At 42.4% G+C, this 15449-nt stretch overlaps 1 protein-coding gene across 6 annotated transcripts in view; it reads left to right on the top strand.

Moving 5' to 3' along the window:
• The window catches only part of cntrl (centriolin), a 149356-nt gene that overhangs the window by 82077 nt on the left and 51830 nt on the right, over positions 1-15449 (top strand). For all 6 annotated transcript variants that reach the window (XM_070862591.1, XM_070862588.1, XM_070862590.1 and 3 more), the window contains 9 exons: positions 1724-1903; positions 2052-2168; positions 3261-3405; positions 4249-4391; positions 5617-5812; positions 6171-6478; positions 6702-6910; positions 8001-8193; positions 11803-11933. In XM_070862591.1, coding sequence (XP_070718692.1) covers positions 1724-1903; positions 2052-2168; positions 3261-3405; positions 4249-4391; positions 5617-5812; positions 6171-6478; positions 6702-6910; positions 8001-8193; positions 11803-11933 — 1622 coding nt within the window. The remainder of the gene's footprint in view (positions 1-1723; positions 1904-2051; positions 2169-3260; positions 3406-4248; positions 4392-5616; positions 5813-6170; positions 6479-6701; positions 6911-8000; positions 8194-11802; positions 11934-15449) is intronic.

Genomic DNA, 15449 nt, shown 5'->3' with positions numbered 1-15449 from the left:
TAATGCACCATGGGCACAGTCATTTGTGATTTTTTTTTTTTGAGACCGTTTCAGTGCTGCAGCAGGATGGATGTCTGATTGGAGCGATTCAAACACAGTTGCAGTAAAGATAGGCAAATTTGGAAAGCAGCAACCTGTTCAAGGACTTTGGAGAAGAAAGGGAGATGGGGCAGTAGTTTGCAAGGACAGTGGGCTTTGAGGTAGGTATTTTGAGGAGGGGGGTGATGACGGCAGCTTTGAAAGGGAGTGGAAAGTAACTCAAGTGAATGAACCTATTTGTATCAATTGGCATAGAGGCCAGGGAGCTTGATCAGAATTTTAGTGGGAATGAGGTCAAGGGAGCAGGAGCTGGGTCTCGTGAGCAAGTTGAGTTCAAGGAGAGCTTGTGGGGAGATCAGTGATAAATTAAAGAAAGACACGAGATCAGGGGGTGAGTCTGAGAGTTATTTTCCAGGGCAGGCTCAGAAGGAAATAGCATTGGAATGGGATAGGAGGAACGGGTGTGATGAGGGATACAAGGGACCAGTCGGAGATGGCCTTATCTGATCGAGACCATGGGTGTAGAGAGAGGCCACATGAGATGCAGAATGAATGGGGTGGCCATGAATATTGGTAGGAGAGTTACATTGAAGGAGAAGTTTAGGGTAGTGAAATCAGAGGAAAGAGAGCAAGGTGAATTGAGATGGAAATTGAAATCACCAAGGATGAGGAGTTGCTCAGTACAGAGACTGAAGGAGGAAAAGAGCGATGCTATCTAGGGGAGAAACTGGGTGGGTGCACAAGAAAACAAGGATTTTAAAGGAGAGGTGAGAGGGGTGGAATTAGGTGAACTGCTTGAAGGAAGAGAAGATGCCAGAGGAATAGGGGCAAGAGATCAAGCTGTGATTTAGTGATGGCCATACCGGTGTTGGTTTCCAGGGCGCAGGTGGTGGAAAGTGTAGCCAGGCAGGGAAGCTCCAGTAATGGGCAAGCTGTTGCTACCCATGAGCCAAGTTTGCTGATTTTCCTGGCCTTTGCTCCTGGGGGACGCTCCACTCCTTGGGCGCTACAGCCAGGAAAAAAGGACAAAGACCCAGATTATCAGGTTACTGTCTCATTAACATTGTCCTGGTATTTCTGGGCTTTCCGAGAAGTGCAAGGCCTGGCCTGAGCCTGCAGATGGTGCAGACCTGATGCAGCATGTTAATGAGGAGGTAGATGCATTCCACCTCGCCCTTTCCAATCATGCAAATGCTTTGGGGAGGGACGAGGTAGGAACGTTTCTCTTATTTTACATTTTGGTCACTGTACGTACTTATATAGCTTAAGGTCAGAACATAATTTGCATGGTGCTTGTGGAACAATACCTTAGATACTCTGGCAATTGAAAAACCTCCCACCAGCGAATGGTATTGTCATTTCTCTGTGATTATAAGTTAACATTGATTAGGTTTGCAGTATATTTTCACTTGGCTAGCTTAAAAAATTCAACGCCAATTTAAAATCAATAATTTTAGTGATGTCCAAAATGTTTGCTAGTTTCTTTAAAAAATTCAGTAACGTGAGAATTTAAGATAGATGATCCTTGGGATTTCAAATTTCAATAATCAAATTTTATGCTGGTTCTTTAAAAGTGGAAGTAGTTATATTTCTACAAAATTAATGAGGATATAAATTTATAAGTTTTTTTTAAAATCTACATTTAGGAAACATTGATTTAACTTCGTTTCAATGCTAATTGCAGATTAAAATGGAGGATACAAGAACGCATTTAAAGCTGTGTGGTCTCGAGAAAGAGGTGAAAGACTTGAAGGCGACTATAGCTGCTTCGGACAAGATGGCTGCCCGAGAACTCGCCACTGCCAAGGAGCACCTGAAAGCTCTTCAGGGAACTGTTCAAAAACTGAACCATGAAAGAACAGAGGTGACATTTTGTTGAATGCAGAATATTCTGTGCATCCTGAACTCCTGTTTTTAAGTTTAGCAAAATTCTCTAATAAAAAATGCCAAAAAAATGTAAATTATTTTCACCCTCTAACTTTACTTGCTGTGGATTTGCATTTTTTATTTAGGAAATGGGAGTGACAGAAAAATTCCGAGCTGAGGCAACTCGGGCAGCTCGAGACCTTGCCAAGGCAGAAGCTGAAATCGATCTGCTGCAAAACCTGTTAAAGGAAAAAGAAAGCCAGGTGAGGACAACACTGTGGACACATCAGCCACATGTGACCAGATGGAGCTCTTTGGAATTTTGATGGGGTAGATGTAGAAAAAGTGTTTTCGCTTGTGAGGGAATCCAAAACCAGGTGACATAAATATATGACAGTCACTAACAAATTCAATGAAAAAAATTCAGGAGAAACTATTTTGCCCTGATAGTGGTTAGAACATGAAATTTGCTATCACATCAAGTAGTTGAGACGTATAGCATAAATACATTTAAGGGGAAGCTAGATAAATACATGAGGGAGAAAGGAATAGAAGATTATGCTGATGGGGTTAGATGAAGTAGGGAGGAGGCTTGTGTGGAACAGGAGCACCGGCATAGACCAGTTGAGCCGAATTGCCCTTTTCTGTGCTGTAATTTCTGTGTGATATATCTGACTGTTGAGAATGCAGTATTTGTCATCTTTTCATCCAGTAAAGCTGTAAGCCCAAACACATATAGGTATAATCATATATAGGTATATATCATATACAAACATATATAGGTTCCTATAGGTACAATCATACTATCCAGTATTGTGACAACATTTATATTTCACATGACTTCGCAGAGACGATTGAATTCAGGTTACATTTGTACCGTGTATTCTTGACCATTGAAAACTGGACTGAGGCCACACAATGTCACCTCCCACCGAACCAGCCAACTGAAACTATAGATATTAATCTAATCTGTCCAAACTGGATTTGAATTCAGGTACTAGAGATGAAAAAGACAATATTGCACACTATACTACCAAGTTCTCAAATTTGCTGTTCTTATAACAGTGAAGTATTTACTTTTTTGTATATTTTAATTTAATAAGATTTATGTTACAGCAGTGGATAAAAGGGGAAGACATTTTACAATTTTCAGCTGGTTTAATGAACATTGTTGCATTGTTATGACATTGATATTTCAACTCTGACTTGAACTGAATGGTATCAACTTACATTTTTTTTTCCCAATCATGTACTTATTGCATTCATTAGTAATAGGTTATTTGTGTGCCACAATTATAATAGTATTCTAACCCATATGTAATTTGTGTATTCATGGCTTTTGATTCCCATTTTAGATTCTGGATGAAATTCAAACAGTTGATTTTGGAGCAAATACTGTAAATGCCCAACGGCTAGAAATTGATAGACTAAACCGAGCTCTAAATCGTCAACGGGCAGATGTGAAACACCTTCAGGATCATCTGGATCATACCAGAGAGGGTAAGACGCAAATTGTGTATCAGTTCAAAAGATTCTACCACTATGGGCCCAAGTTTCGGGCCGCGCCAAGAACGGCGCAGCCCCGACCTGGACGTCCATTTTTCGCGCCTAAAAAATAATTACAGATTCTCCGGCTCCCTGCAGGTCCTCTGGAGCTGGGCGCGGCGCAGCACAAGCTGTGGGGGGGCGGAGCCAGGTCCCTGCGCTGAAAATAGTGGCGGGACCTCTGCACAGGCGCTACAGTGGGCGCGCATGTGCAGTAGCTCCAGGCGCCCAAAACTGTGGGAGGGGCCCGAAGAACGCAGCCCCTAGTCCTGGCCGAATGGGCTCACTGGGGCGGCGTGGATCAGGCTACACCTCCCATGCCCAGCTCCTGCTTCCTCCCTTCAGCTGGCTCTCTCAACCCCCCCCCCCCCCCGGACCCGACTCGACTTCCCCCCCGCCCCCCAGGACCCAACTCAACTCCCACTCCCCCGCCCCGGACTCGACCGACTCCTGCTCCGCTCCTGGACCCTCCCCCATCTTCCCCCCCCCCCCTCCCCCCTCGATTGTGCTTTTGTTTTCAAGATTACATTGCAGTGCCATCATTTATCAATATATTCAATGTTATTAATATATTATTGATGTCATTTGAGTGCACTATGTAATAATTTGTCAAACAATTGTTTGTAAGTAATTGAATACAGTTCATTTTTCTGGGATACAAATTCCCTCCAATTTCCTGCTCCAAACTAAGGTCTCCCAAACTCCACAACTCCTGCAGCCAGAAGGACAGCCCACTGATGGCTCCTTTCAGTTCAGCTCAGTACCGTTTACCAGTAGGTGTTTTTATTTGTCTTTCAGGTAATTTAGGTGAGATGGAAGACTTGATCAATGAAATCAGTGCTCTCAAGAATGCCCTTGGCAATCAGAGTGACTACATTACCAGCATGACTGATCCATTTAAGAGAAGGGGATACTGGTACTTTGTGCCACCTTCACCAAAAGTAAGAAATATACAAATCTATCAATGCTTTTTGCTTGTCATCGGTGCAATTTTCATGATTTTAGTATATGCCGCATCAGTGAGTTGAAAGAATTTAATTTCTAATTGGGTTTGTTACTAGCCGTATGTGGCCTCTATTTTCTGAATTTCCTGCTCACCCCAGATGAACACATTCATCTAGAGATTGTTCTCCATTTTAAAAGACTTATGTATTTTGGGTATTGTGTATGAAAATCACAGCATTATAAGGGATAGTTTTATATGTGAATGAAGTCATGCCAGCTTGTAAGCTCTATACTTGACTATTCCAATGCACTTCTGGCTGGCCTCCCAGGTTCAACCCTATGTAAATTTGAGGTCATCGAAAACTCTGCTACCCATGTCCTAACTCGCACCAAGTCCTGTTCACCCATTATCCCCGTTCTCGCTGACCTACGTTGGCTCCTGGTTAAGCAACGCCTTGATTTAAAAATTCTCATCCTCCTTTCCAAATCCATCCATGGCCTATCCCCTCCCTATCTCCTTCAGTCCCATAACCCCCCTCTAATTCTGGACTCTTGAGCATCCCTGATTTTAATCGCTCAATCATTGGTGGCTATGCCTTTAGCTGCCTAGACTCTAAACTCTGGAATTTCTTCCCTAAACCTCTCTGTCTTTCTACCTCTCTTTCCTCCTTTAAGGTGATCCTTAAAACCTATTTCTTTGACCAAGCTTTTTGTCAACTGTCCTAATTTCTCCTTGAGTGGCTCGGTGTCAAATTTTGTTTTATAACGCTCCTGTGAAGCAGTTTGGGATGTTTACTATGTTAAAGGAGCTATATAAATGCAAGTTGTTTATTGTAGTTTTATGTGACTGCAATCATGTTACCTTGTAAAGTATTCTAGCTTTGTATGTGAGTGCAATCATATTTACCTCATCACTGGCTACAAATGAGCAAGTTACCATGCCCAAAATCTGAAACACAGTTGTCCAACTAACTAAAACCTAATGTTATCTTTACGGTTCCATAGTGATCTCCATGACTTTAAGATCAGACTAATCCTTTAATGGTATTTAGTGCTGAATTGACAATGAGAAATTTTTCAATTTACTAATTAACATTGATTTTCTGGAACTGTCGGTTTGCATAGATATAGTTAGACTCTGTATGTTGACTTAGAATATAACCGATCCAATATTTCAGTGATGTTACTGCATTGAGTTTTTGTCCCACCTTTTTATTTTAGCCAGCAAGCCTGCTGTCTCAAAATAGTCACACAAAAGACTCTGGATTAAGCTCCCAATATCAAGTTCCACCATCTCCAAGTCGGGGATCGATTCCTAGAAGAGGAGGCAAGGAGGAATATATACCACCAGGCCCTGGAGGTTATTGGGTTTACACCCCAATCAGACGTTCCTCACACAGGACTCCTAACCAAAGAGGTATGGGAGGGGGAAGGGTTAGCTCTATTGATTGAAGATATTTAATTATGAAAGTATCTTTTTACGACTGGTATTAAAGAAAGATGCGTAACCCAGGAAGAACCATAAGAAAAGTAGCTAAAACATTGTTAATTGTTCAAGTTGGTGTGGTTTTTTTCGAAAGACTAAAACTGTATTTTCCCATCTAGATTTTGCAAATATCAGATGTCCAAACATTTATAACGATGACTGTTACATCTTTATGGAAATAATTCGTTTTATCATGTGTGACGGGTACGGTCTAGATACAGAAAATAATGGATTAGATGCTTTATAGCAATTTTGTATGGTTGTAAGATAAGTCCTTTGTCATTTACAGGTGATGGTGAAGATAGTGGGACTGAGAGTGATGAAAGTGGCATGCCCAGGCAACCATTTATCGCCCCACCCAAATCAGTTATTTATACCATGTACCCTGACGGTACTCCTGTGCCACAAGGTACAGTGGTATATGGACCCCCTCCTGCAGCAGCAGCCAATGTTAGACCTGACTCTCCGGGCACAATTATCTATGGACCTCCACCACCTGGAACACAAGTTGTTTACGGACCTCCTCCTGCCAGCTTTACCATCCCTCTTATTCCTGTTGGTGTTCTACACTGCAATGTACTGGAGCATCATGACCTGGTAAGACTTTTCACACCTGTGCTGCGTAGCACACCATTTCCAAAGCTGTTCTTCAGCCATACAGATCAAAAGCCTTGTGCAGACAAATTGCTGATATAATATATAAATGGCAGAACTTTGTAGCAATATTATTGGCATTCCATCACCTAAATTTAACACATTTAAAATTCTATGTGCATGACACTACTACATTTTACATCTGGAATTGTCATTTGTCTTTCAGGAGAATGAAGTCAGTAGATTAGAAGACATTATAGCACATTTGAGAACCCATAAACGTGAAGATCAGAGAACCACTGCATCCATAGATAGGTATCATGAGCAGATAGAACAACTTCACCACAACATCCATGAACTGTTGCAGGAGAGAGAAGAGCTGGAACATGAAGTTGAGGAATTGCACAAGGTGGTCCATAAGCGCAGCAACCAAAAGTAAGAAACATAATTCACCTGAAGGGAAGGTTCTGTATTATTGCCAGTGCTCTGCAGTAGCCTCAGATCTGTTGCATATCAGAAATAACAGGGTTAATTCTTAAGATTCATGGAAATTGTTTATTATTTTTGAGAACATTTCAAATCATACCAAATGGTTGAAGGGGTGCTTAGAGAGACTAAATATACATTATGGAAGTTACATTCAGTGCAGCCAGACTCATTATATTGAGTTCATGTGGTCCCTGATCATATGAATAGGTGTGGCAGTGCTTGCTCTGCCCCCGTGCCTCCATTTTTGGGCGTGATCGAATTTCTAGCCCAAAGTCTTCAGAATTATACAAACACTATTCTGTAAATTAGTCTTCAAAGTGAATGCAATTGGGGAAATTCCTATAATACAAATGTCACAATTTCATTGATTTTAAATGCTGAACATTATGGGGTTGAATTTCCATGGGCGTTCTCCTGATCGCCTGCTGTAACTTTTGCAGAATATCCACAAACTCAGAAACATTTACGTCATTTCTGCTTTGAATAGAAGGTTGTATCACTCTTGAGCCAAACACACTGCTTCTGAAAATCCTGTGGTATAAGAAATTGTACCATCTCTGTGAATGTTATACCATGTATCAGTCTGTTGGATCAACATCAAAATACAACTTTAGCCAAGTTAACTTCATGAATTATTGTGGTCTATATATAGATGCAGCGTTATAATATTGTAGAATATGGGTTATAAGAACATAAGAAATAGGAACAGGAGTTGGCCATATGGCCCCTCGAGCCTGCTCCGCCATTCAATAAGATCATGGCTGATCTGATCATGGACTCGGCTCCACTTCCCCGCCCGCTCCCCTTATCCCTTTATCGTTCAGGGTTACTGTGTGTTAAGTTGTATATACATTTTGATTTTCTATCATTACCATTGCTTTCTGGTTAAACTGCTTTCATTCAGGATGTGTTTATCCAGAAGGATAAATACAGCATTAGCAAAGTAATGAAGATATACATTAGTTCTTATTCATAGTATTTGATTGAGAAATAACTACATTGCATTTAAAAAGTTGTGGTCACTTCTTTTTTGCAGAGACTTTTTAGATGGACATATAGATCTGCTCATAAATGAACTGGAGGTGGAAAAATCCCTAAAAAGACACGATGATGTTGTTGATGAAATTGAATGTGTGGAGATGACGCTCGCAAAACGGAGGGCAGAGCTGCGAGAAGCAGACAGACTATTAATGGAGGCTGAGGTAGATCTCAAAAGTATAAGGGAAAAGGCAAGTCTGTTTCCAGTTTTGAGTATATACTCCAAGTTACCAATAATGCTTACAAACACTTCACACGAAGGGGTCAACATGTATTTCTTTAGCTGAGGGGGACTGAGATAGTTTAGCTTTCAGCAGGACCACAACCATTGGTACTGTGATAAGAGACATCTAAGTTGTTGGATAGTATACCTGTTAAAGCAACATCCTGACCAAAATGCATCATTTCTTGTGGATTAGAAAATGAACGCCTTGCCAAGTATATTGTTGCGTCTTCAGGTTCTGAAAGTCCTGTTATATTTAGAAACCCAGTATTTGTAATTTAAAAATGTAATTTATATTGTAATTTTTCCTTGGTTAGCTTAAATCTAATGGGGCTAAATTTGTGGCCCCTACGGGTGTGTACAAGATGCGCACGCGCCCATAGGCGCCCCGCAAGTTCTGGGTTTAGACATGCACTGCGCATGCACTGAAACCCAGAACTTACAATCTGTCAAGAATCCTCTTGACAGGTCGTACGAATCTGAAAGAAATGGGCATTCGCGGGCGAAGAGTTGGGCTATTTGCCCAATTTCTGCCCAGCAAATGCTCTTGAATTTCTTACGCCTGGTAAAAGCCAGCATACGGCCTGCTCTTACCAGCGTAAGAGTATTATTTTAAATAGAAAAATAAAATGTTACCACTCATTTATACATTTAAAAACCCTGTCCAATAAGGTATGTTTGTTTTTTGCCCCATTAAAGCATTTTTTAATTCAAAAAAAATTAAAATTTTGTTTAAAATATTTAATTAAATGGCATGTTAATTTTAAATATGTAATGTTTTTTTTAATTTCATGTATTCATGTATTTTTTTTTAAGTGATTCCCATTCATACTTATGGGGTTTCCGTACAAACTGAAACCCCATAAGTACGAATGAAGATTTCCTTCTTTTATTGGTTGGGCAGGCTCACGTGATCCCACGGGCGCTTGCAAACTGCATGCGCCCCTGGGATACTTGGGCCTCTCCCCGCGGGTACCTGGAGAGGCACAGGATTGCGAATCTACGAACCTCCCGGGCCACCAGGTAAAATTGTAGAATTTTTTGCAGGTCGGAAGCCTCCGCCCGTGGGAAGCCTCCGACCGCAGTTTCTACCCCATTGTTTCATCTCAATTGAAAGTTAAAATACTTCATTTTGATGGAACGCAAGTTTGAGTCGTACGGAGAGAAACATTCTCATTTCTGACCACGGTCGGGGGTGTTGAAATAGCCAACACAATGTAGAACTCTGAGTGAGAGAAATGCAGTGTTGAAGTTGGTAGGGGGTGTGTAAAATGTGCTCTGTTCTTGAAAAGACAGTTGGTGTAATTCTCTGAATACACTCTGGTGGTGGGGAATCATGCTCACTGCTAATGCATATTGAAAGATTCTATTGTGGCAGTCAGAGTTCCCCGCAGCGAGCACTTAGAAAATTATCCCTGGTATCTCTTACTTACTAAGGATATTAAAGTTGTGAAACCCAAAGCTTTACTTTTACTGCGATACTGAACAAAAAGAAAGGTGTGTCAGGAATAATTTAACGAGTCTGTGCCACCAGTGGGGCATAACAGAAATTTGAGCAGCACACACTCAAATTTCTAATGTGCTGCTGGTTGCTGAAGCTCCCCACTGGTAGCATAGACTTGTAAATTAACCTCTCAAAGGTACTCGCAACGAAGGGAGATAGTTAGTTGTATTCATGTGAACTAATTTAGGGTGTCATCCGATATTTTTTAAAAACTCAATTGCGATTATTCTCTCAATGAAAAAATTTTAACCTTGTTTAATCTTGGATTTAATCACATTTAATTGATACAATTACTGCATCCATTTTAATTTTTTTTAATACTGATGCTATTATTAACAACAAAAATCAACCTAGCATAAAAACCCTGTTAGCAGAAGTTATGGAGCATAATAGTGGCATAGATTTAAAATAATTGGGGGGAGGTTTAAAGGAGATACGAGGGGAAATGTCTTCACCACCCAGAGGGTGGTGAGGGTCTGGAACTCACTGCCTGAAAGGATGGTAGAGGCAGAAACCCTCACCATATTTTTGCAAATACTTGGATGTGCACTTAAAGGGCCCAAGTTTCCACACGATAAAAAACGGGTGCCCCTCCGAGCTGGGCGGCCGTTTTTCGCGCCTAAAACGGCGCCGGAAAGAAAAGGCGCATTTCTGGAGCGCCCTGCAGCTCCTTGTCTGTTTGGCGCGGCGCCCAGGGGGGCGGAGCCTACACTCGCGCCGATTTTGTAAGTGGGAGGGGGCGGGTACCATTTAAATTATTTTTTTTCCTGCCGGCAAAGCTGCGCGTGCGCGTTGGAGCGTTCACGCACGCGCAGTGTGAAGGAAACATTGGCACTCGGCCATTTTTGTAGTTCTTTGTAGCTGTTTAATTTTTGAACATTTTTTAATAAAAGCACATTGCCATCAGCACTGAGGCTTCCTGCAGCAGTGAGAAGCCGTTTCCCTCCCCCTCCCCACCCGCCGTCGGGAACAAACGGCTGCCTCCTCCCCCACCCCCCCAGTGGGAACAAACGGCTTTCTCCTTCCCCCCCCCCCCCCCCCCGCGGGAACGAACGGCTTTCTCCTCCTTCCCCCCCCCCCCCCCCCGCCCGCGGGAACGAACGGCTTTCTCCTCTCTCTCCTCCGCCCCCCCCCCCGCCCGCGGGAACGAACGGCTTTCTCCTCCCTCCCCCCCCCACCCCGCAGGAACGAACACCTGCAGCATTCTCCCTGGCTGAAGCACTTTCACACAGGTAGGAAGATGGTTTATTTAATCTTTTCTTTGCTTATAAATGTTTATTCAGGTTGGATTTATTTGTATAATATTTGTAGAAGTATAAATAAGGATTTATTATAGAATTTAATGACTTCCCTTCCTCCCCCCCCACCTCGTTCTGGACGCCTAATTTGTAACCGCCTGATTTTTTAATGTGTAGACAAGGTTTTTTCAGTTCTACAAAAATCTTTACTTGCTCCATTCTAAGTTAGTTTGGAGTACATTTTCACTGTGGAAACTTTGAAATCAGGCATCAGTGGCCGGACACGCCCCCTTTTGAAGAAAAAATTCTGTTCCAAAGTGGAACTGTTCTAACTGACTAGAACTGCAGGAAAAAAAATGTGGAGAATTGCGATTTCTCCGTTCTCCACCAGTTGCTCCTAAAAATGTGGAGAATTGCGATTTCTCCGTTCTCCACCAGTTGCTCCTAAAAATCGGGCGCAAATCATGTGGAAACTTGGGCCCATTGTGCTGTAACCTACAGGGCTACGGACCAAGAGCTGGAAAGTAGGATTAGGCTGGATAGCTATTGGTCAGCCGACGCGGACACAATGGGCCGAAATGGCCTCTTTCCGTGTTGAGCTCAATGGCCTGTTTCTGTGCTGTAAAATTTTATGTAACTGATTACATATGTACTGTTTATTTTGTTTTGCTTCTAAATTGTTTTTACTTTAACTCTAAATTATTTATTTGCCTTTTAGACATCTAAATCAAATTTTTGAGAATCTGACTATTAAAGTTTATAACAGCGTTTCTGTTGTTTACTTTACAAAGTTGCGCAGGTTCAGATTTTTTTAATGTGTTTTATCGTTTGGCAGACAAAAGAAATTGTCCAGCAGTATGATGATGCCAGGAAACACTTGGCAGACACTGAGAAAGATGCAGAAGAGTTGGAGCAAAGAGCACAGGAGACTGCAGTTGAACTAGTTAAGGCTGACCAGCAACTCAGGTAATGAACAGAGTTCCAAGCTGAAGTGAACTAAACACAGCTTTTAATAATTTAAACTGGTTACATGATACCCCAGCAGTAATGAATGATCCAGCAGATTCTATTAGCCAAAAGCTGAGCGCTTTAAACTTGAGTTGCCTTATTCCAGCATAGAGCCCAGCTGGATCATTCACCTTGAGCCATTAAATGCAGGAGGAGCCAATTTAATCGTTCTGGTGTCCAAAACATAGAGATAGAGAGAAACTGCTCCCGTTGACGAAAGGGTCGAGAACCAGAGGACACAGATTTAAGGTGATTGACAAAAGAATCAAAGGCGACACGAGGAAAATTGTTTTTTTACACAGCGAGTGGTTAGGACCTGGAATGCACTGCCTGAAAGAATGGTGGAGACAGATTCAATCGTGGCTTTCAAAAGGGAATTTGATAAGTACCCGAAGGAAAAAAATTTGCACAGCTACGGGGAAAAGGCAGGAGGAGTGGTACTAGCTGGAGTACTCTTGCAGAGAGCCGGCACGGGCTCAACAGGCCGAATGGTCTCCTTCTGTGCTGTAACTATTCTATGGGCTCAAAATTGGCCCAGCCCTTTTTTCGGCGCACTCACCAGAGATGCGCCGACTTTGTGGGCTGAAAAGGGCGCCGAAAAAATATCCCTCGATTCTGGCCGCTGTGTTGCCTCTCCCGGGGCTTGGTGCGGCATGGCCAGTAGATTGGGGGCGGAGCTAGGGCTCTGCGCCAGAAACAATGCCACCAGCTCTCCACATGCGCGTTGGAGTGTGCGTGCATGCGCAGTAGCTCCCCAGCCTCTGCGTGCTGCAGCGTGGCTCCCGTTGCATCCTGCCCCTATCCCAGGCCGAGTGGCCTCCTGCACAGGCTGGCCCGCTGCCTTCCCGGGCTAGAAGGCTACAACAAGCAGGTTGGTGCGAGACCCAAGCCGGGGCAGCGGGGATGGGGGGGGGGGGGTTTATCCCGGGGGGAAATTCTGAACCGCAGGTGTGTTCGATCACCGACCCCATGAGGGTAGGGGTTCCGATCCCCGACCTCTGGGGAAGATCTGATCCCCAGACATATCGATCTCTGACCCCAGGTACTGTTCTGATCCTGGAGGGTCTGATCCCCGACCCCGGGAGGTAGGGTTGTTGGTAAAGGGCAGGCTGATGGTGGGTGAGCTTAGGCGGCTGGGAGAACATAAGAACATAAGAATTACGAGCAGGAGGTACTTCTATTTTTTATTTGGATATTTTGAAAAAATTATATAAATATGTTTTGTCTCTTTACTACTTTTATTTTGTAGTTTAAACTTCCATGAATGCTTCTGTTGTATACTAAATTAACTTTGCGAAGTTTGTCATATGATGTCCTGTGTAGCTGTTTGATCCTATTCACATTCTTTAACAAGTCATTAAGTTCTGCTTGCCTCCGATGTATCTCCCTGCGCTGATTTCTTAACTTTCCACAAGGGTTTTCACAAGCGGCCACATATGCTGGCCTAAGTTAGTTTGGAGGAACCAATAGCTGTCCAAAGTGGCCAAAATGGGCATAGGTGGCTGGTAACGCCCCCTTTTGGGGGAAAAAAAACCTAAACTAAACGATAAAAGTCCTAACTTACACTGGCGCAAATTGAATGTGCAAAATGGGGATTTTTAAGATACTCCAGAAAAATCAAGTTGCTCAAAAATACAGAGCAGCTCCTGGGCAATTTTGAGCCCTATGATTCTAACGTTTGGGAAGGTTCAGATTAAGCAGTGTTGATAACTCTGAATGGCGAATGGTCAGCTAAATGACTTTACAACATTTTAATGGATTCATATAGCTGGCTAATGCAGCATGTTGGTGTATCTAATATGCTATGCCCATAATGATGGAATACAGGTTTCTACAAGTATTTTTTTTTTCCATAGTGTATTAAAGACAGACTATATGCTCCAAGTCATTTAGATTCCTTTTGAATTCCTTCATTTTCTGATCATCTTCATAAACTTACAAATGAGACACTCGAGCATAATCATTATTCCCCACTGTCCTCACGGATATTTCACAAGATTCTAGTCAGTATTATAGTCCTCTAGGAGAGTTTTGATTGAGAAACTATTGGGATTTACTGTTTATCAGAAGAGTCCAGGAGCATCATGTGTGCAATGTAGATGGCATTCTTCGTCACATCTGCTACACCTGCCCTCTTCTAGTAGTATTTGAAGTTACATAAGATATACGGTGCAAAAACAGGCCATTCGGCCCAACCAGTCCATGCTCCACTCGAGCCTCCTCATGTCTTTCCTAAATCTATCAGCATAACCCTCTATTCCCTTCTCCACATGCTTGTCTAGCCTCCCCTTAAATGCATCTATACTATTTGCTTCAACCGCTCCCTGTGGTAGCGAGTTCCACATTCCACACTCTTTGGGTAAAGAAGTTTCTTCTGAATTCCCTATTGGATTTCTTGGTGACTTATTTTATATTGATGGCCTCTAGTTATGCAATTCGATTCCCCACAAGTGGAAACATTTTCTCTGTAACCACTCTATCAAAACCTTTCATAATTTTAAAAATCTCTATTAGGTCACCCGTTAGCCTTTTTTCAAGAGAAAAGATACCCAGCCTGTTCATCCTTTCCTGATATGCATACCCTCGCATTTCTGGTATCATCCTTGTAAATCCTCACTGCACCCCCTCCAGTGTCTCTATATCCTTTTTATAATATGGTGACCAGACTGTACGCAGTACTCCAAGCGTTGCCTAACCAAGGTTCGATACAGGTTTAGCATAACTTCACTACTTTTCAATTGTATACCTCTAGAAATAAACCCTAGTGCTTACGGCCTTGCTAACCTGTGTCGCAACTTTTAGTGATGTATGTATTTGTACTGCCAAGGTCCCTTTGTTCCTCTACCCCACCTAGACTCTCACCCTCCAAGTAATAAGTGACCTCCCTAATCTTCCTACCAAAATGTAATACCTCACATTTATCTGTGCTGAACTTAATTTGCCAATTATATGCCCATTCTGCAAGTTTATTAATGTGTTGCAGTCCTCCTCAGTATTGACTATTCTCTCCTTTCCCCTTCTCTTCCCCCCCCCCCCCCCCCAATTTGGTGTCATCCGCAACTTTAGAAATTGTGTTTTTGAATCGGAGGTTGTCCAATGAGGAGCGATTGAATAGAATGGGCCTATACTCTGGAGTTTAGTAGAATGAGAGGTGATCTCATTGAACCATACAAGATACTGAGAGGGCTTGGCCGGGTAGATGCTGAGCGGCTGTTTCCTCTAGCTGGAGAGTCCAGAACGAAGGGTCACAGGATAAGTGTTCGGCCATTTGGGACTGAGATGAGGGGAAATTTCTTCACTCAAGGAGTTTTATCCTCTGAATTGTATTACTTTATTTAATATATCCCTCCTTTTTATTTTAAATGTGCTTATCTCATTACAAAACTCATCATCCAATGTCGTGTTCACCTGTTCTATCTCCCTGGTAAATACGGAAGCAAACTTATTATTTAATATTTCTGCTATCTCTCTATC

Source organism: Pristiophorus japonicus, chromosome 20 (assembly GCF_044704955.1).
Source record: "Pristiophorus japonicus isolate sPriJap1 chromosome 20, sPriJap1.hap1, whole genome shotgun sequence".
Classification (NCBI taxonomy): Eukaryota; Metazoa; Chordata; class Chondrichthyes; family Pristiophoridae; genus Pristiophorus; species Pristiophorus japonicus.
The sequence above is the reverse complement of the archived record's forward strand: the minus strand, read 5'-3'. Positions and strand labels throughout refer to the sequence as shown.